General features: G+C 41.1%; 1 protein-coding gene across 1 annotated transcript; it reads left to right on the top strand.

Moving 5' to 3' along the window:
- The first annotated feature begins 144 nt into the window (after window positions 1-144).
- On the top strand, window positions 145-22,264 carry LOC139565917 (ATP-binding cassette sub-family D member 2-like). The gene is made up of 10 exons (XM_071386605.1): window positions 145-1,086; window positions 1,419-1,599; window positions 2,415-2,536; window positions 5,546-5,714; window positions 9,580-9,674; window positions 10,279-10,424; window positions 11,175-11,320; window positions 14,052-14,136; window positions 14,342-14,467; window positions 18,911-22,264. The coding sequence occupies exons 1-10, from the start codon at window positions 145-147 to the stop codon at window positions 19,122-19,124; spliced, it is 2,226 nt and encodes a 741-aa protein (XP_071242706.1). The 3' UTR covers window positions 19,125-22,264.
- The last annotated feature ends 543 nt before the right edge of the window (window positions 22,265-22,807 follow it).

The raw sequence follows: 22,807 nt of genomic DNA, 5'->3' as shown, positions 1-22,807 counted from the left end.
TTCTAGCTTAAACATCTCACCGTTGTATGAGGGAGATGGTTTTTCCTTTTCTTTTCGCTTCAAGATCCATAATCATACTAAAATCCCGATGGATGTAGCATGGAAATAACCAGACTAGCTCTTTGATCGCTGCGTAGGGGAAAGATGTCCAATATACTTGATGCGGCGTTCAGAGTGAAATGGGACCGGACGACTGCAGCGAAGCGAGCTATCTTTCTCGCGGCCGCTGCCTACGGGGTGAAAACCCTGTACCCCATCGTCTGCAGACAATTCGTGAAACGGAATGAATGCAAGAATAGCAGGGGCTCTAAAGGAGAGGAAAATGGCTCAACGGTTTGCGTTCAATCACAAACAGATGCACTGAGTCATAAAAAGTCGCCTGGGGTAAACGCTGAATTTTTTAAGCAGATACTTGAACTCATCAAAATCCTCTTTCCAAAGCTTGTTTCCAAAGAGCTCGGATTGCTGTCTCTGCATTCGGTCGCGTTGATTTCACGGACATTTCTGTCTATCTATGTCGCAGGCTTGGATGGCAAAATTGTGAAAACAATCGTTGAGAAAGAACCACGCAGCTTCATCATCCAACTGATGAAATGGCTCCTTATTGCCATTCCGGCCACATTCGTGAACAGTGTTATCCGCTACCTCGAGTGCAAGCTGGCCCTCGCCTTCCGCACACGGCTAGTGGACCATGCTTACACCACCTATTTCACAGACCAGACCTACTACAAAGTCAGCAACATGGACGGGAGATTGACCAACCCGGACCAGTCTCTTACCGAGGACGTAATGATGTTTTCCCAATCCGTTGCGCATCTCTACTCGAACCTCACCAAGCCCATCTTGGATGTGATACTCACCTCCTACACACTCATCCAGACGGCCCGGTCCAGGGGGGCCAACGCCAGCGGGCCGACCCTGCTGGCCGGGCTGGTGGTGTTTTGCACGGCCAAGGTTCTGAGGGCCTGCTCGCCGAAATTCGGAAAACTAGTTGCTGAGGAGGCCCACAGGAAAGGCCATTTGCGCTATGTGCATTCCAGGATCATTGCCAACGCAGAGGAGATAGCCTTCTACAGGGGCCACAAGGTATACAAGAAGGATGCATGGTGGATGTTGCATGCAAAGTCACTATGTATTTATTACAATAGAAATACCAATGGGTTGGATCCAATGCACACCCATGACATCATATCCAATTCCCAAAAGTGCATTTCAATAATTTGATTGACAGCCTCCTAGTATGCACTTGCTTTAAATAAGACTGTCTGCAAGTGCAAAATAACTAACATACAATGTGAATGTAATGTGAAATCTATTGTAATCCATTTGTTGTGAATGTGTTATGCTGTGTAGGCTAGATACTTTTTTGTGACTGTAATGTAAACTGCCTGTCTGTCTGCCGGTCCTGTGTGTGTCAGGTGGAGATGCGTCAGCTGCAGAAGTGCTACCGGGCCCTGGCGGAGCAGATGAACTTGATCCTGTCCAAGCGTCTGTGGTACATCATGATAGAGCAGTTCCTCATGAAGTACGTGTGGAGTAGCTGTGGACTGGTCATGGTGGCTGTGCCCATCATCACAGCTACCGGCTTCGCTGACAGCGGTAATGGTCATCACGACATCACCTTGTTTTCTTCTAAACCCTCTTGTTTTCGAGTACAGCATCTTCGCGGAGGAGGGAATGGTTGTCATGGTTTGTCTCTGTTTGTGCATACCAGCAGGTAGCCTATTCCGTCTTTCATTTGAACCCGATTGACATTTGATTCTATTCAGGTCATTTTGTGCTGAACTCACAAAGCCCAAAAAACAGTCCCTCTTCATTTGCATATTCCACATACAGTAGTAGCTGATCAGCATGTGTTAACCCACAGGAACCAACTATCTCAACGATACCCTGCAGGTGTTATTCAACAAGGACTTTGTTGTGCTGATAAGGGTATATTCATCCTATTGTCCCTATTGTCCTGTTAGCTGCTAACCAACCTACTGTTGTCTCCACCAGCGGAGGCTGCTGATGGGAGGTCAGCTCATAATAATAGCTGGAACAGAGCAAATGGAATGGCATCAAACAGATGGAAACCATGTGTTTGATGTATTTGATACCATTCCACCTATTCCGCTACAGCTATTACCACGAGCACGTCCTCCCCAATTAAGGTGCCACCAACCTCCTGTGGTCTCCACACTGATAACATGGCAACTTTTGGGTTTTTGGCCACAAAAAAAAGAGCTGTCATTACAGTCTTACTGGTCTAAGCACAGAATGGCTCTGTTCCATTTCGGTCTTTTGCCCCTTTCCTTAGTTCCTAGGCCCTTCCTTAGGCCATACCCCCTAGGTGTTCACAGATCAGAAAGCCAAGGGGCTACGGGCCCAGTATGTCATCTCATAGTGTCTATCCTTAATTTCCCCTCTCACAGAGACTGCGGACGGTCAGACTCAGGTGCTGGTGAGCGAGAGGACGGAGGCTTTCACCACCGCACGCAATCTCCTGGCCTCTGGAGCTGACGCCATCGAGAGGATCATGTCCTCCTACAAAGAGGTGACGTCTCACGCTTCTCTCTCCTCTCTTCTCTCCCTCGTTCTCTTCTCTCTCTGTCTCTCTCTCCTGTCTCGTCTCCTCTTACATTCAAGTGGCATTCGAGTGAATGGACAGTGTTAGAGTAAGCCATTAGACCCACTCATGACAAGAGGACTCTCAAACAGTCTGACCAACACGAAGCAACACCAAAGAAGGGCCGTGCTCATTCATTGAATCATAGGGATGTAATCCCTTATTGTAATCCCAAAATGATGATGTACATCCATGCATTTATTTTTTTGCAGACATTTATTTTTGAGTTACAAGAATTTGGCCCAAAATGACATTTTATGTCACCCGTCACGGTGCTGATTTGAATGTTGTCTGTGTCGGTGGTCATATGCCCACGACAATATTTGTGAATATGACAGTTATATCTACGGTATTACATGGATGAGAGAAAAGGGCTGATGTACAAGAAAGTGCACTGTTTCACTCTGTAGGGGAGGGTAGACCTTTCAATAAGAGGAATTGAGTATTGTTGGTGTCAGACTTTGGTTCTTGTAATCCTTTTCCTTGCAAATCAGTATCACACTTCCTACTGAAGGTTAGGCTACATTTAGTCATATACCATACAGTGTGGAGAACACACAGGGTGTGAAAAAGAACTGCATGTGATTATTAGGTAGTGTCACCCAACAAGGCTATGCATGCAGGGATTCCACTCAATGCACTGGGTTCTGTGATGTGTGTTGCTTTGGCACACTAAGAGGCAGGCAGAGATACTTTCCTGAGGGTAATGTTCACTCACTGTAGCTCACCCTGTGGCCCTGTTCAGTGTTTGAACAGTGCCACACACCCAAACAGGTTATGTAACAGTAGGGTATGTTATGGAGCAGGGGCACACACATGCACCCTGTTCAGCCACGAGTGCGTGGCCAAGTACGACTCCAACACCATCGTTAAGTTTTCTGACGACACAACAGTGCCTGATCACAGACAATGATGAGACTATAGGGAGGAGGTCAGAGACCCCCCACTAACATAGACAGGGCTGAATTGGAGATGGTCGAGGTCACCAACGAACTATCATGGTCCAAACACACAAGACAGTTGTGAAGAGGGCACGACAACAGCTTTTCCCCAGATTTGACACGGTCCCCAGATCCTCAAAATGTTTTACATGTCACGCCCTGACCTTAGAGAGCCTTTTTATGTCTCTATTTGGTTTGGTCAGGGTGTGATTTGGGGTGGGCATTCTATGTTTTTGTTTTCTATGATTTTGTATTTCTATGTTTTGGCCGGGTATGGTTCTCAATCAGGGACAGCTGTCTATCGTTGGCTCTGATTGGGAACCATACTTAGGTAGCCCTTTTCCCTCCTTTCAGTGTGGGAAGTTGTCTTTGTTTGTGGCACTATAGCCTTAACCTTTCTGAACCACCCATCCCGGTTCCGGGATAATTGTCATCAGCAACGCTGAATAGCATAGCGCCACAGTCAAATAATATTACTAGAAAATATTCATATTCATGAAATCACAAGTGCAATATTGCAAAACACAGCTTAGCCTTTTGTTAATCCACCTGTCGTCTCAGATTTTGAAATGATGCTTTACAGCGAAAGCAATACAAGCGTTTGTGTAAGTTTATCAATCGCTCGACAAAACATTAAGTACACTTAGCATCAGGTAACTTGGTCACGAAAATCAGAAAAGCAATCAAATTAATCGTTTACCTTTGATGATCTTCGGATGTTTTCACTCACGAGACTCCCAGTTAGACAACAAATGTTCCTTTTGTTCCATAAATATATTTTTATATCCAAATAGCTCTGTTCGTTTGGCGCGTCATGCTCAGAAATCCACAGGAAAAAGCGGTCACGACAACGCAGAAAAAAATTCCAGATAATGTCCACAGAAACATGTCAAACGTTTTTTATAATCAATCCTCAGGTTGTTTTTCAAATATCTATTCGATAATATATCAACCGGGAGTGTAGGTTTTTCAATAGGACCGGGAGTAACAATGGCTGCCTTTCTCTTTTGCGCACAACTCACTCTGAGAGCCCCCACCTATCCACTTACGCAATGTGATCGTTCTCGCTCATTTTTCAAAATAAAAGCCTGAAACTATGTCTAAAGGCTGTTGACACCTTAAGGAAGCCATAGAAAAAGGAATCTGGTTGATATCCCTTTAAATGGGTGATAGGGATGCATAAGAACAGAGAGGTTTCAAAAACAGAGGCACTTCCTGATTGGATTTTCCTCAGGTTTTAGCCTGCAATATCAGTTCTGTTAAACTCACAGACAATATTAAGACAGTTTTGGAAACTTTAGAGTGTTTTCTATCCTAATCTGACAATTATATGCATATTCTAGTTTCGGGGGCTGAGAAATAGGCAGTTTCAAATGGGTACGTTTTTTAGCCAAAAACAAAAATACTGCCCCCTACACTTGTGTGGGAAGTTGTCTTTGTTTGTGGCACTATAGCCTTACGCTTCACGGTCGTTTTTGTATTGTTTAGAACCCTTCTAGAACCCTTTTGTCTAAGAGTGTACAATCGTCCCATTAGACAGGCTATGTTATCTGTGGGAAGGCCTCGGGCCGTCATCAGTACTGTGTGTTCCCTAAACACAGATACAAACAGCTATGAAAAAACAACAGCACCAGCCATTGTTCAGAGTCAGATTAAGCTATGAGTGAAAATTAGTTGCATAAATTATACAGAGGGCTTTTCCATCATTCAATCAAATAATGGCCCTTCAGCTTGTACTGTAATCCTGACCAGATTTTCAGTGCACTCCACGATACACTGCTATACACCAGTTCTGCTGCTGGCTGCTCTTGTAGTTCAAGTTCAAGAGTTTTCCCAAAGACACACACACTGCTCTACTTTGCACACACCTACTGTTGGGCAATGGTTTTGAACGCTGTTGGGTAAGACGACCTAACTGACCCCTTTCAGTTCAGTCTGACTCCAGTGTTATTTACCTCAACAAATGACCTCTGACCTTTCTTGTTGTCTGTGATAGGTCACAGAGCTGGCGGGCTACACGACACGCGTCTACAACATGTTCCTGGTGTTTGGCGAGGTGCAGAGGGGCGTCTACAAGCGCTCGTCCACTTCGACCATGGGAACAGGAGAGAAGAAGATCGTGGCCAGGCCAGAGATGCACATCGACGGGCCTTTGGAAATCAAAGGTAGACTATCTGAGATTTTTTACACATTTGTCCAGAGGTACGTAGGATACACTTACACATGTGAGACACTCAAACGTCATCCTACATTAGGGGGTTGTGGTAGAATCTGGGTTAGAGAGGTGGGCTGGTAGCCTGGTAACCGAAAGGTTGCTGGTTCGAATCCCCGAGCTGCATGCAGGGAGTGATACGGCAGCCGGAGGGTTACCAGCTTCAATGATATTTGAACGTCTGTAACTTTATCACTCATCATTATTCGATTCATTCAGGATATTCCGTAATCATGATAGCATCCACATGAATGTAGAAGTGTTCAGAAACAAAATAATCTGAAAACACAACCAAAATAAACAGGAAATGCATCCAACAAGTTTGTAGTCACAAGATTGATGTAGTCATTGCGTGCTAGGAATATGGGACTAAATACTTTAATTTGAACATATTTTTTTTACAGGCTAGAGAGAGACACAGGGTCTACCCCAAATGGCACCCTATTCTCTATATAGTGCACTACTTTCAATGTTTCCCCATATTAATTTACCAGTGGCAGGCCACCACTTCTAAATCGTTGCCGCCAATATTTTTTATATATATATACTGTATATATATTATTATATACTGTATATAAAGAAAAAATTGGGATGTTAAAATGTTTTCACTGTAAAGTTAAATGACTAAAACAGATCATGTAGAAAAGTTAATGGACCAATATATTAAAAATAAAATATGATAATCTTCGAGAACTAACAATCACCAAAATAAAACTAGACAGTCAGGGAGAATCTAAAATTCCCAAAATTGCATGGCATTATTTTGTGACAATGTTTGAGTCATTCAGATAGCATAAGAACACTGCATAAGTGTGTAAAATTGCAGGAAATTTGCTCTAAACGGCACATTTTCTCTCAGCCTCATGGCAAAATGTATAAAATTGCAGGAGACTTACTTTAAAACTGAAATGTTTTCTCCGCCCCATGACAGAATGTGTAGAATTTTGGGAAATGTGCTTTAAATTATATTTTGTTTCTGTGGCCAGGAGGAGGGCCTCTAAAATGTTCAGTTGCCTGGAATGACAAGTTATAACGTATATTTGTGGCATTTGATGCATTCATAGTCTGTTGGGGTTTTTCAATTAGGTACTGTCACGTTCCTGACCTTGTTTTCCTTTTGTATAGTTGTGTTTAGTGGGTCAGTACGTGAGCTGGGTGGGCAGTCTGTGTTTGTTCTATGTTAAGTGTCAGGTTTAATTGACTTTGTATGGCGCTCAATCAGAGGCAGGTGTTTTACGTTTTCCTCTGATTGAGAACCATATATAGGGAGGTTGTTTCACATTGTTTGTTGTGGGTGGTTGTATCGCGTGTCTGTATTCGTTACCACACGGGACTGTTTCGTTTGTCGTTCATGTATGTAGTCTGTTCCTGTTCGTGCGTTCTTCGTTTAGTGTAAGTTCTCAAGTCAGGTCTGTCTACATCGTTTATTTGTTTTGTAGTCTGTTAAAGTGTTTGTGTTTCGTCTTACTTTATTAAAACTCATTATGTCATCATACCTCGCTGCACATTGGTCTTCTGATCCCTCTCTCCTCTCCTCGTCCGAGGAGGAGGAAGAGCTAGAGAATCGTTACAGGTACAGTACATTCTGAAAGTATTCAGACCCATTTACTCTTTCCACATTTTGTTACGTTACAGCCTTATTCTAAAATATGTTAAATAAATGTTTTTCCTCATCAATCTACACACAATACCCCATAATGACAAAGCGAAAACAAGTTTTTAGAAATGTTTGTAAATGTATTAAAAATAAAAAACAAATACCTTATTTACATAAGTATTCAGATCCTTTGCTACGAGACTTAGAAATTGAGCTCAGGTGCATCCTGTTTCCATTGATCATCCTTGAGATGTTTCAACAACTTGATTGGAGTCCACCTATGGTAAATTCAATTGATTGGATATGATTTGGAAAGGCACACACCTGTCTATATACGGTCCCACAGTTGACAGTGAATGTCAGAGCAAAAACCAAGCCATGAGGTCGAAGGAATTGTCCGTAGAGCTCCAAGACAGGATTGTGTCGAGGCACAGATATGGGGAAGGGTACCAAGACATTTCTGCAGCAATGAATGTCCCCAAGAACACAGTGGCCTCCATTATTCTTAAATGGAAGAAGTTTGGAACCACCAAGACTCTTCCTAGAGCTGGCAGCCCGTACAAACTGAGCAATCGGGGGAGAAGGGCCTTGGTTAGTGAGGCGACTAAGAACCCGATGGTCACTCTGACAGAGCTCCAGAGTTCCTCTGTGGAGATGGGAGAACTTTCCAGAAGGACAACCATCTCTGCAGCGCTCCACCAATCAGGCCTTTATGGTAAAGTGGCCAGACGGAAGCCACTCCTCAGTAAAAGGCACATGACAGCCTGCTTGGAGTTTTCCAAAAGGCTCCTAAAGACTCTCAGACTATGAGAAAGAAGATTCTCAAACCAAGATTGAACTCTTTGACCTGAATGCCAAGTGTCACGTCTGGAGGAAACCTGGCAACTTCCCTACGGTGAAGCATGGTGGTGGCAGCATCATGCGGTGGGGATGTTTTTAAGCAGCAGGGACTGGGAGACTTGTCAGGATCGAGGGAAAGATGAATGGAGCAAAGTATAGAGATATCCTTGATGAAAACCTGCTTCAGATGGCTCAGGACCTCAGACTGAGGCGAAGGTTCACCTTCCAACAGGACAACGACCCTAAGCACACAGCCAAGACAACGCAGGAGTGGCTTCGGGACAAGTCTCTGAATGTCCTTGATTGGCCCAGCCAGAGCCCGGACTTGAACCCGATCGAACATCTCTGGAGAGACCTGAAAATAGCTGTCAGAAACGCTCGCCATCCAACCTGAGAGCTGGAGAGGATCTGCAGAGAGGAATGGGAGAAACTCCCCAAATACAGGTGTGCCAAGCTTGTAGCGTCATACCCAAGAAGACTCAATGCTGTAATCGCTTACAATGCAGATGGGCCAACCCAAACTTCAGCCTATTTATTTCTGGCTACAGGTTCTAATGCTTTTAAAGAGAAAATTAATTTTCAGATGGTGTCAACATAAACATATATTCTTTCATTTTGGAGTAGAATGTCCTTTTCAAAAGAATGACGTTCCCCCCCCCACGCTAACTTTGCCATCACTGCTGAAAAAAATCCTAGGGGAAACACTGGCTTTTGACCAGAGACCTATGGGCCTTTGTCAAAAGTAGTGGACTATAAAAGGGAATAGGGTGCCATTTGGGAAACAGCCTAAGCTAAACCTGTGTATCTTTTTTATTATTATTATTTTTATTTTTTTTAAACCTGTGTATCTTTCTTGTTGTTCTTTCTCACCATCTTGGTCCAAAGCCAGATATCCATCCTCAGCATCAAACGACTCAGCTGTAATCATGATATAATATGTTTTATTGTTTCATACACCGGATAGGTACAGTGAAATGTGTTGTTTTACAGGGTCAGCCATAGTAGTACGGCGCCCCTGGAGCAAATGAAGTTAATTGCTCAAGGGTACATCGACAGATCTTTCACCATGTCAGGCCGGTATTCGAACCAACCACCTTTCTGCCACCTTTCTGTTATTGGCCCAACGCTCTAACTGCTCGGCTAATACCAACGGTGAACGTGTGCATCTGGACATACTCTTCGCTAACACAGCTAGTTAGTCAGTTGGCCACGTCCTCGGTATCTACAGCTGCACTTTTTTACACTTTCTCACACTTTTTAAATGCTGCCACACATTTTTCTGGCAGCCACATGCACTCTGGTTGACTGAACTGATCGTATTAATTATTGATCGACACACAATGACCAGTTTTCTTTTGTCTTTTGCCTTTGTCTTCTGCAGGAAGAGTCATCGACGTGGACAATGGCATCGTGTGTGAGAGTGTCCCTATCATCACTCCCAATGGAGACATAGTGGTTTCCAGCCTCAACTTCAAGGTGCGAAATAACACAGCAAAATCCTGGGTGATGTTCAGTAGTGATAAAACGTTTTCAAATGAAGTGAAATACTTCAAATGATGTACTAGCTGAACTTATCCAATAAGAAAACAGATTTTTGTTTCCATTTCCAAAGTGTTGTGAAAGTGCGTCCTACTAAATCATTCTAAATGTTACAAGTACCTGTGATGTGTTTGTTTGCTGTTACTATTTCCCTAATCCTCCAGCCATCTTCCCCCAGGGTAGGGTCTACATGCTTTGTCCTTTGTTGTGTTACCAGGAAGTTAGCTCACTTTGAGATTTGAATGTCTTTTTGAAGTGAACCCTGGCTAAGAGAAGGAAGCACACGTGTAATTATCACACACACACACACACACACACACACACACACACACACACACTACATTGCATAGTATAAAATAAGGACAGCATTGCTTCCTAATACTCAACATAAACCATGACAACTAAAAAATATGTAGGGACAACATACAATCAAGTGATTGCTTTGCCAAACTCATGTCATGGGTTGTTAGACACATCAGCTGTGAGGAAACTATTCAGTACTCCAAGGCTATAACGTGTGTGTGAATGCTGTTTCTTGCAGGTGGAGGAAGGTATGCACCTGTTGATCACAGGTCCTAACGGCTGTGGGAAGAGCTCTCTGTTCAGGATCCTCAGTGGGCTGTGGCCTGTCTATGGGGGGCTGCTGCACAAACCCTCCCCACAACACATGTTCTACATACCACAAAGGTTAGTGGTTGTCACTGTCACACACATCCTTATGCCCACACATGTACCGACTCTGACACACATGTACCCATGTATAGATATCGGATCTTCATTTGACCACTCTGTTGTTGCTGCAAATGTTACTGCACAACAGGAAATGCAAACGGGTTTAAAAAGGCTTCTAAAGTTTGTAATTTCCACTTTAAAATGTCAGACTTGATTTGCACTAACAAAAAATGGATCAACCCCTACAAAAATGGCCATGAATTAAAATCCACATAATCACGTTTCCTGTTGCTGCAGGATTATTTTCCTGCTGTGGCAAACTGGCTCAAATGAAGATCCTACATGTACCAGGCTTGCATAGAGGCACACACACAAGCATGCACGGATGAATATTCTGTATGCACACACACACACACACACACACACACACACACACACACACACACACACACACACACACACACACACACACACACACACACACACACACACACACAGTTAAATGTATTGAACATCAGCAGTAGGTAACCTTACCCTCTAGACTCGGTAACTGGATCTCCATGGAGAGTGAGAGAGAGTAACCAGACCTTAGAGTAGTAAAATATTTACCACATCTTCCAGGTGTTTTGACGGCTTTACTGGAATGGTGAAACGTGACACACACATACACAGACCTCTTTACCCAAATGTTGTGTCTGACTAGCTCTCTCTCTCTCTCTCTCTCTCTCTCTCTCTCTCGCTCTCTCCCTCTCTCCCTCTCCTCAGACCGTACATGTCCATTGGGACCCTGAGGGACCAGGTGATCTACCCAGACTCTCTAAAGGACATGCATGACAGAGGCTACAGAGACAAGGACCTGGAGGTCATACTGGACATCGTTAACCTCAACCAGATAGTGACCCGCGAGGGCGGTAAGAACCCGGGGAGGGATCTGAGTCAGCCTAGAACAGAAGGGCTGCGTGGGTCTGAAGGCGTAGTAACAGGTGCACTTTGAAAAGAGCTGGCTGTAGCCTGACAAAACTCCCAGTAACCTATTTTTAAGCCGTTTACCCTTGAGATGAATGATATGGTTTCCAAGGGGATTCCCAAACAACAACTGACATATACTGAACGGGGTCCTCTTAGTTCAGCTAACACACCCTTCCTAAAAAAGTTTCTGTATCTCTTATCATACTATACGTTGACTGTAGTGCATTTGACCACTCAAGAAGTTATTTCTGTATTTTCTAGTGGCATCAGTCTGTCCCTCTCCATATCTTTGGTCTTATTAAGGACATGTAGAGTGTAGTTAATTGGAGACCAGTGTAGAGGTCGACCGATTATGACTTTTCAACGCCGATACCGATTATTGACTAAAAAAAGTCGATACCGATTAATCGGGGGATTTTTTTTATTTATTTGTATTAATGACAATTACAACAATACTGAATGAACACTTATTTTAACTTAATATAATACATCAATAAAATCAATGTAGCCTCAAATAAATAATCAAACATGTTCAATTTGGGTTTAAATAATGCAAAAACAAAGTGTTGGAGAAGAAAGTAAAAGTGCAATATGTGCCATGTAAGAAAGCTAACGTTTAAGTTCCTTGCTCAGAACATGAGAACATATGAAAGCTGGTGCTTCCTCTTAACATGAGTCTTCAATATTTCCAGGTAAGAAGTTTTAGGTTGTAGTTATTATAGGAATTATAGGACTATTTCTCTCTATACGATTTGTATTTCATATACCTTTGACTATTGGATGTTCTTATAGGCACTTTAGTATTGCCAGTGTAACAGTACAGCTTCCGTCCCTCTCCTCGCTCCTACCTGTGCTCGAACCAGGAACACATCGACAACAGCCACCCTCGAAGCAGCGTTACCCATGCAGAGCAAGGGGAACAACTACTCCAAGTCTCAGAGCGAGTGACGTTTGAAACGCTATTAGCGTGCACCCCGCTAACTAGCTAGCCATTTCACTTCGGTTACACCAGCTTAATCTCGGGAGTTGATAGGCTTGAAGTCATAAACAGCTCAATGCTTGAAGCATTGCGAAGAGCTGCTGGCAAACGCACGAAAGTGCTGTTTGAATGAATGCTTACGAGCCTGTTGGTACCATTGCTCAGTCAGACTGCTCTATGAAATCATAGACTTAATTATAACATAATAACACACAGAAATACGAGCCATAGGTCATTAATATGGTCGAATCCGGAAACTCATCTCGAAAACAAAACGTTTATTCTTTCAGTGAAATACGGAACCGTTCCGTGTTTTATCTAACGGGTGGCACCCATAAGTCTAAATATTCCTGTTACATTGCACAACCTTCAATGTTATGTCATAATTACGTACAATTCTGGCAAATTAGTTCGCAACGAGCCAGGCGACCCAAACTGTTGCATATACCCTGACTCTGCGTGCAATGAACGCAAGAGAAGTGACACAATTTCACCTGGTTAATATTGCCTGCTAACCTGGATTTCTTTTAGCTAAATATGCAGGTTTAAAAATATATACTTCTGTGTATTGATTTTAAGAAAGGCATTGATGTTTATGGTTAGGTACACGTTGTAGCAACGACAGTCCTTTTTCGCGAATGCGCACCGCATCGATTATATGCAACGCAGGACACGCTAGATAAACTAGTAATATCATCAACCATGTGTAGTTAACTAGTGATTATGATTGATTGATTGTTTTTTATTAGATAAGTTTAATGTTAGCTAGCAACTTACCTTGGCTTCTTACTGCATTCGCGTAACAGGCAGGCTCCTCGTGGAGTGCAATGTAAAGCAGGTGGTTAGAGCGTTGGACTAGTTAACCGTAAGGTTGCAAGATTGAATCCCCGAGCTGACAAGGTAAAAATCTGTCGTTCTGCCCCTGAACAAGGCAGTTAACCGACCGTTCCTAGGCCGTCATTGAAAATAAGAATGTGTTCTTAACTGACTTGCCTAGTTAAATAAAGGTGTAAAAAAAAAGAATAATCTGATTGTTATGAAAACTTGAAATTGGCCCTAATTAATCGGCCATTCCGATTAATCGGCCGACCTCTAGACCAGTGGTCCTGTTATTCTCCAACAATCAGCTCTATTAATGTGACCTCACCACTAAGCCTGGTCACTCTAGGTTAGAGCCATGAATGGCTGCTTTGTAACCCCTGTGTGAATGGTTCCTAGCCAGAGGAGAGGGTCATTCAACTAAAATAATCTTGGGATCCCTCCAGAAGGGATTATTATTATTTTTGTTCACAAACGTCGGCTGTGGAGACATTGAAGTCCTGCGTTTTCCTCCTGCATCATTGTTCTAAATCGGGATTAGAACGTATTAGGTTTCTGGTCTTTTGAGATGAAAATGAAGCCTAGTAATTTAAACGGAAAAGACACAGGACGTCTTGGCAGCGGGACAAAGAAAATGCTTGTTTTTAAGCCTTAGAGAGAGACAACTTTTGTAAGTCAGTCAGTCTCCTATTGAATATTCTTGAACTTTGATCTCTCGCCACCGTTGTTACCATGGTTACACTAAATGTAAACCCTTTGCGTTGGTCTTTGTGTAGCGTTTAACCTACTTATTCCAATGGAGAATAAAACTGTAGTCAATGACAGTACTTCCAATATTAACTGACTTTGATGTGTGTCTGTTTGTCTGTGTGTAGGTTGGGATGCAGAGATGGACTGGAAGGACGTGTTGTCTGGGGGAGAGAAACAGAGGATGGGCATGGCTCGCATGTTCTACAACAGGTACAACTTGGCCTGCCATCTTAGGCCTTCTTAAACCCTGTATGTCTGGGTTGGAAAATAGACAGTAATAGACAGTGCTGTGCTGTTGATTGAATAGCCCATATTCCTTTCTTGTTCGATAGTTGATTGATTGGTGGCTAGCTGATTTAATTAATTGTTAATTTGAAAGTTATACACTTCTAAATTCCTTTTTCTTGTGTGTCAGGCCAAAGTACGCCCTGTTGGATGAGTGCACCAGTGCTGTCAGCATTGACGTGGAGGGAAAAATATTCCAGGCTGCAAAGGATGCTGGGATATCCTTACTGTCAATCACCCATAGACCCTCCCTCTGGTAAGAGATAGATATCATATCTGTACCAATCTGTCCAGCCCAATTCTGATCTTTTTTCCACTAATTGGTATTTTGACCAATTTTTCAGAGCTGATCTGATTGGTCAAAGGACCAATTTGTGAAAAAATATCAGAGACACTATGCAGCCATAGTGTCTCTTCCGACAGCCGCTGTGTCTCCAATATTTAGGTGGACCACCATGAGTTTGGCAAGCAAGACTAGTCAGATAGTTTCTTAAAACTTGTTTGGGATAGGGGGCAGCATTTTCACTTTTGGATGAATAGCGTGCCCAGAGTGAACTGCCTCCTACTCAGTCCCAGATGCTAATATATGCATATTATTATTAGTATTGGATAGAAAACACTCTGAAGTTTCTAAAACTGTTTGAACGATGTCTGTGAGTATAACAGAACTCATATGGCAGGCACAAACCAGAGAAAAAATCCAAACAGGAAGTGGAAAATCTGAGGTTTGTCGTTTTTGAACTCACCCCTATCGTATACACAGTGGGATATGGGTTATTTTTTAACTTCCTAAGGCTTCCACTAGATGTCAACCGTCTTTAGAACGTTGTTTCAGGCTGCTCATGTGAAGGGGGGCCGGATGGGAGCTGTTTTACTAAGGGGTCTGCCTACAGCCTCGTTCTCAGTCACGCGCTTTCACTTGAGAGGTTGCTCTCGTTCCAGTGCATTTCTACAGACAATGGAATTCTCCGGTTGGAACATTATTGAACTTTTATGATAAAAACATCCTAAAGATTGATTCTATACTTAGTCTGACAAGTTTCTTCGACCTGTAATATAACCTTTTCTCAATATAGGGGGTGCTGTTTCAACGTTAGCATTTATCGTCTCCAAATTAAACTGCCTCATACTCAATTCTTGCTCGTACAATATGCATATTATTATTACTATTGAATAGAAAACAATATCTAGTTTCTAAAACCGTTTGAATTATGTCTGTGGGTGAACCAGAACTCTTTCTACAGCGAAACTCATGACAGGACATGCGAAGCTCTGAAAAATAGTCTCTGATCTCGGATCAGTTTTAAGCTCTGTGTATGCCCTATGGATCGAAATGAACTGCACCCGCCTTCCCCTGGATGTCAGTAACCAATGAGAAGTGGAATGGTGTCTCTAGGTGCTTCTCAGAGTTTATAAAAGGGAATGGAGTGAGATGACCCATCTTTTTGACGCTCGCCAGGGCGCAAGGGAGGACATCAGAATCGCATGCTCAAAAGCTCTCGTTATTGATCAAAGATCTATCCGTCTGTGATTTAGTTCGATATAGGTGTTAGAAACATCATAACGAAGTTATTTGAAACCGATTTATATCAGTTTATGCGAGTATATTGCTATTTTTCTGAATTTCCTTAGTATTGCGTTTGACGATTTGGGCATGTGTGTGCCGAGTAGCTATCGTTAGCTGCTAGTTCTGAGGTTGAGGAGGTCGTTTTACAACAAAGCAATGATACTTTTGGACAAAGGACACATTGCCCAAGATACTGATGGAAGCTCGTCCAAAAGTAAGAGTTATTTATGATTTTATTACGTATTTATGTGGAAAAATTTAAACGCAGTTGTCGGCCATTTTTTGCGGCACTAGTCTGGCTGTAACTCACAATGTATGTCTTGTAACGTTAATTTTAAAAATCTAAATCAGCGGTTGCATTAATAACCAATGCATCTTTCATTAGCTGTCCAACCTGTATTTTTTTAGTCAATCTAATCGATAAATAATCGTAATCTTAGGTGCCTTTCCAAAATGGCGCCGGCCCGAATGCATGCCATGTTTTGACAGATTACATAGCATAACCAAGATTTGTGATGCTAAATATGCACATTTTCGAACAAACTCTATATGCATTGTGTAATATGATGTTACAGGACTGTCATCTGAAGAATTCTGAGAAGGTTAGTGAAAAAATTAATATATTTTGGTGGCGATAACGTTATCGCCCCCTTTGCCTTGATTTCATGCTGATTTCATGCTGGGGTGATGTTAGCTCATGTGGTATGCTAATATAACGATATATTGTGTTTTCGCTGTAAAACACTTAGAAAATCTGAAATATTGTCTGGATTCACAAGATCTGTGTCTTTCGATTGCTGTAGGCTGTGTATTTTTCTGAAATGTTTTAGGATGAGTAGTTTGGTAATTGACGTCGGTCTCTGTAATTATTCTGGCTGCTTCAAACGCTATTTCAGATTGCAGCTGCAATGTACAACTGTGATTTATACCTGAAAAATGCACATTTTTCTAAAAGAAAATATCCTATACCATAAATATGTTATCAGACTGTCATCTTATGAAGTTGTTTCTTGGTTAGTGGCTATATATATCTTTATTTAGTCGAATTAGTGATAGCTACTGATGCAGGGAAAAAATGGTGGAGAAAAAAAGTTGTGTCTTTTGCTATCGTGGTTAGCTAATAGATTTACATATTGTGTCTTCCCTGTAAAACACTTAGAAAATCTGAAATATTGTCTGGATTCACAAGATCTGTGTCTTTCGATTGCTGTAGGCTGTGTATTTTTCAGAAGTGTTTTAGGATGAGTATTTTGGTAATGAACGTCGGTCTCTGTAATTATTCCGGCTGCTTCAAACGCTATTTCAGATTGCAGCTGCAATGTACAACTGTGATTTATACCTGAAAAATGCACATTTTTCTAAAAGAAAATATCCTATACCATAAATATGTTATCAGACTGTCATCTTATGAAGTTGTTTCTTGGTTAGTGGCTATATATATCTTTATTTAGTCGAATTAGTGATAGCTACTGATGCAGGAAAAAAATGGTGGAGAAAAAAAGTTGTGTCTTTTGCTATCGTGGTTAGCTAATAGATTTACATATTGTGTCTTCCCTGTAAAACATTTTAAAAATCAGAAATGATGGCTGGATTCACAAGATCTGTATCTTTCATCTGGTGTCTTGGACTTGTGATTTAATGATATTTAGATGCTTGTATTTACTTGTGACGCTATGCTAGGCTATGCTAGTCAGCTTTTTTACTGTGGGGGGTGCTCCCGGATCCGGGATGAGTACCAACTAAAAGATAACTTTTTGAACGTTTCGTCCGAATGGACCAGATCGCGCTTTTGGATTGTTTACCAAACTCCCTAACAAAAGGAGCTATTGGACATAAATGGACATAAATGATGGACATTATCGAACAAAACAAGCATTTATTGTGGAACTGCGATTCCTGGGAGTGCATTCTGATGAAGATCATCAAAGGTAAGTGAATATCTCTAATGCTATTTATGAATAATGTTGAATACCCAACATGGCGGATATTTCTCTGGCTGGTTTGGGCTCTGAGCGCCGTTCTCAGATTATGCTTTTTCCGTAAAGTTTTTTTGAAATCTGACACAGCGGTTGCATTAAGGAAAAGTGTATCTAAAGTTTCATGTATAATAGCTGTATTTTCATCAACATTTATTATGAGTATTTCTGTGAATTCATGTGGCTCTCTGCAATATCACTGCATGTTTTGGAACTACTGAATCTAACACGCCAATGTAAAATAAGATTTTTGGATATAAATATGAACTTTACCGAACAAAACATACATGTATTGTGTAACATGAAGTCCTATGAGTGTCATCTGATGAAGATCATCAAAGGTTAGTGATTAATTTTATCTCTATTTGTGCTTTTTGTGACTCCTCTCTTTGGCGGGAAAAATGGCTGTGTTTATCTGTGACTTGGTGGTGACCTAACATAATCGTTTGTGGAGCTTTCTCTGTAAATCAGACACTGTGGCTGGATTAACGAGAATTTTATCTTTAAAATGGTGCTTAATACTTGTATGTTTGAGAAATTTGATTTATGAGATTTCTGTTGATTTGTATTTGGCGCCCTGCAATTTCATTGGCTGTTTTAAAGGAAAACTGTATAGAAACTTGCAGAAAAAAGGAAATGCAAAAAACTACCGCAAAACAAGTAGCCTATAAGCAAATGCACTACTAGTTGTCAAGTCAGCAGTGCTCTGTTCTTTATTTTCTCTGAGTTAGCCTCAGGCGTTAAACAGGATTGCAGTGAAAACACAAACAGGACTACCACAATATTGTGCAAGTCTGTTCCTCTCAGGAGATTGCTGCTGCTATTTAGTTGCTTGTTTAACCTTAGCAGTCACGTAACCCTATGACATTTTACACGACATGACATGACACTACACCACGCAACAAGGTTGAGCACAGCACAAAATAATCACAACATGACTGCAACCACAATAGAACAGGACACATGCGCCATCACTAACACTGCAATAATGTTTCATAACATGCCACAACCATAAGGTCAAAGACAATTGTATACTATTTGGAAATAATGTTGTGCTTCGACTGGATAGTGAACGAATTAAAAAGAGAAACATAACGCGACCATGAAATAATCCCATCCTTAACTCATATTCTTGCTCCACTTTTCATACCGACAGGAAGTACCACACTCACCTGTTACAGTTTGATGGCGAGGGAGGATGGAGGTTCGAGCAGCTGGACACCGCTACGCGTCTCTCCCTGACCGAGGAGAAACAACGGCTCGAGTCTTCACTTGCAGGAATACCCAAGATGCAACACAGACTCAACGAACTCTGCAAGATCCTGGGAGAGGACTCGGTCCTCAAAACAGCCGACGCAGCAGAGGAATGAAAGAAAGAGCGAGATGTTCAGAAAAGTCAAAGTATTATTTTTTTGTTTCAACGCACACCAAACGCATATTCCCATACGTTTCCAATGTTGGGGTTGAGTTTTAAGAATTCAATAACAATGTTGTTTTCTCGATGTTTTTATTGCTGAACGGTTGAGAGACTTTAAAATCTCTGACAAGCTGAGACTAACATTTTATTTGGTTGAACAATGAAGTCAAATTATTTTTCATTTATAGCACCACTCAATTTGAGGAATAGTTCATTGTTATTGCTGTAGTTATCAAGTGCTGAAGTAGTATGCTTGTCCTCTTTTTTGTGAGATGGTATTTTCCCCCTTTTATTGAGTAGATTTGTTCGTGTTAATTAAACACTACTATGGACAGGAAAATGCACAACGCTCTCCATTAAAAATGTGTCGTTTTATTAGATGAGTTTAAAAGGTTGACGTTTCGGCCTTTAATAGCCTTCTAGGTCAATCTTTTAAACTAGTCTAATAAAACGTTTTAAAATAATGGTGAGTTAACGTTGCACCTTTTCCTGTCCAATGATGTCTACACATTTTTTTGATTTCACCTCGACCCACTTTGGCTGAGCACCCTCTACTTCTTTCTGTAAGAAACGACTAGAAAAGTCTTTGGATGATATCAAACAATGAACATACACGTTTTTACAATCATATCAAGTTATTCATTAAGGTTAGGCTAATAAGCATACCGTTTTTAAGGGAACCCAACTGCTCAAATGTAAAGTACCACAGCTGCAATAAATGAGTGTCCCTTTCTGTTATCTCAGCTACTGGCGCTGGGTTATGTCATAAGGACATCTTTCTTATAACATTACTGAATGTGTTTTTCACAGGTTATTTCCTCAGAACTGCAGTATAGTAATATATTCAAAATACCTCAGTAGCTTTCAAAATATGTGGCTCTGCATTTTAAATAACACCCTTCCTTAGACCTATATAGTGCACTACTTTCACCTTTGTTAGTGGCTAAGAGATGGTTATCTTAGGAGCTATTATTGGACATTAGTGCATTAGTGACAGAGCTGTGGGTCTGTTGCTATAGGCTTCTGGTTTACTGAACAAATACAACGGATTTTAAGGCATTCTGTCTTGTCTCCAGCAAGAGCACAGCAGGAATCGGACTGGGCTCGCTCGCACAAACGCACGCTAACGCACACACACACACACACACACACACACATCGCCTGGCAAAGCCCTACTCGCTGTCACTAGGGTAATATCTGTGGAACAGGGGTGTTTTGTGTTGTCTCAGTCTGCAATCTTCACCCCTATAAAAATAAGTCACATCTTCAGCAAGAGGTTTACATTGTGTTTTACAATAAACACTGTTGTTTTCCGTTGTAGTTCAGTACAGTTTACTTGGTTGCTGAGTTTGATTAACTGTTACCTTGTTATATCCACCCAGAGTAAAATCAATCTATTTCAGCAATTCATATTTGTTACCAGCGACCTATCTCAGACTTTATACTGTGAACTTTGTTTGTTTCTTTTTTTGATAATGTCATAAAATGTATTTTTAATGTAGGGATTTTAGAGTTTGCTAATGCCTCTTCAAACCTTAGTATGTACTGTAAATCTTCTGCTGAACAAAGCTGTCATTTCAGCGCTGCTGAGGTTAACATAGGTCAAATCCAAGACCAGTCCTTCTAGTACTGTAGCCTTATAGCCTGGCTGTGTTAGTGTATCCCCTATACCAGGGTTCTCCAACTGGCGGTCCGCGGTCCGAATTTGGCCTCCCAAGAGAAAAAAAGAAAGTGAATTTTTATTGTTGTACATAAAAGACTGTAAGAACACCAGCAAATCAGCTCCAAGTGATTAACATTTTGAAAATGTCAAATTATTGCCACGCATAATAGAGAGATATATGTTATCGTATACAGATGCAAGCAAGGTTTGAAATGATTATGTTAAAGTCAAATATTGTATCTGTTTGGGCTTCTTGCAGTCAATTTGCAGTCTACAAATTATTTGTAATTATGTTCCGGCCCTCTGACCATCCGCTCAAGAAAAAAAAATCAGCCCGTGGCTGAATATAGTTGATCCCTGCCCTATACGGTATTTTCAATCAGTGACACATACTAATGCTGGGTTATTTGATTGGCTTGGTAACGACTGTGACGTATCAGAATGAAATCAGTAACCACAATGGCAGGATGTGTAACTGCAATGTTTTTACCACTACATCTCAGACTAAACTGTCTTAAAAGAGAAGTGACATGGAAAAGAATGTATGTGAGTTATAAATATGTACACTATATATTGTAATGTATACTTTGTTAATATGGTACTTATATTTGCCTTTGCATGGAATGGGTGAGTGAGTGATATCTCAATCACATGTTATATTTGAATCTCTTTCAATCAATGCTAAACAGAGAGCATTGTGGGAGGATAAATACAATAACTTGCACTGTGAATAGTTAGTTGTTCATGGAAATAAAGTAGTGAACGTTTGTAATATACTTGGTTAGAACTACTGTTATGAAATAGGTTATAAGCCTGAAAAGAACCTACATATTCAGGCTTCTCATTCCTTGGGATTCTAACTAATACTTTGTGTCTTGAAAAGGAGACGTGACATAGTTTAAAACCTGATTTCCCTGTACTGTTAAAAAAAAGAAACATTCTGTGTTGCTCAGCCCTGTTGATAGGAAGTGTCTACAGTATACTACTGAATGAAACAGTGTCTTAGAGTGACTGAGAATGGTATGGAATGAGTAGAATCAAGAGGTGATGCTTGAAACGGTATACATGTTGACCATGAGTGTAGCTATCTAACCAAGACTATGGATCAAAGTCAAACTAAATCAAATATACTTTGGTATTCTATATAAGTGTAACTGTTAAGTTAGGCCTACTCTAGTATGTTCCCACAACACTGGCTTACTTACAATTCTTTGATACAATTCTTTTGTCATTTTTCTAATAAGTGGAACATCCGAATGTACTGTATTTGACATGTATTATAGCATTTTACTTTGTCATCGGCAATTCATTCCATTTTGGCAACTGTAACAATTTAAGTTTGATTTGCAAAATGGTTGTTCATTTAATGGTACCTCTTGTAACTAATGCATGTGTCGTATCGTGATTTTATTAAAGAGAGTAACACACTCGTTTATGTTATGCGAATGGTGTCTGTGTTGTGCTGTAGGCCTTGTGATGCTGTTTCAGTCTAGAGAGACATGGGACTGAGGGACGAGAACAGGCATTGTCTCCCCTCTCTTCTAGTCTCCTTCTGATTTTTTTAATGGTGAGAAAACAAACAAAACGTTTTAAAGCCCACCTGTTCTGGTGCTGTTGTTCGTTCTGCATGCGAGGTTGTGCACTGAGTGTTTATTTACATCAATGTGAATCCAACATGTAGTCTCAAATATGCTTCAAATCATATGCTTGGCTCATGACACTTTTGCTTTTTGAAAGTGTATTTTCCTGTAAATAAAACATGACAACCACTAAGACTGTAAAACTCAAATAATGGATTCATTGTTGTGTTGCGCTGTCATGAGTCATTAGTTGGTCGCTTATTCCAGCCTCAGAGTACAGGGGTATTCAATGTAACGTGTATCTGATGCCATCTGGTGTATAAAGACGGGAAATATTTGGATCACACAGCACTTTTGTAATCATAACCAATGACCACACGATGGTGCTATACT

This window comes from Salvelinus alpinus, chromosome 37 (genome assembly GCF_045679555.1).
Source record: "Salvelinus alpinus chromosome 37, SLU_Salpinus.1, whole genome shotgun sequence".
NCBI lineage: Eukaryota > Metazoa > Chordata > Actinopteri > Salmoniformes > Salmonidae > Salvelinus > Salvelinus alpinus.
The sequence above is the reverse complement of the archived record's forward strand: the minus strand, read 5'-3'. Positions and strand labels throughout refer to the sequence as shown.

Excerpts from the sequence above, each read along its gene's own strand:
- LOC139565917 (XM_071386605.1), top strand. The coding sequence starts at position 145 with ATGTCCAATATACTTGATGCGGCGTTCAGAGTGAAATGGGACCGGACG. Across the intron at positions 2,537-5,545 it reads TCATGTCCTCCTACAAAGAG|GTCACAGAGCTGGCGGGCTA; the intron begins GTGACGTCTCAC and ends TGTCTGTGATAG. Across the intron at positions 14,468-18,910 it reads ACCCATAGACCCTCCCTCTG|GAAGTACCACACTCACCTGT; the intron begins GTAAGAGATAGA and ends TCATACCGACAG.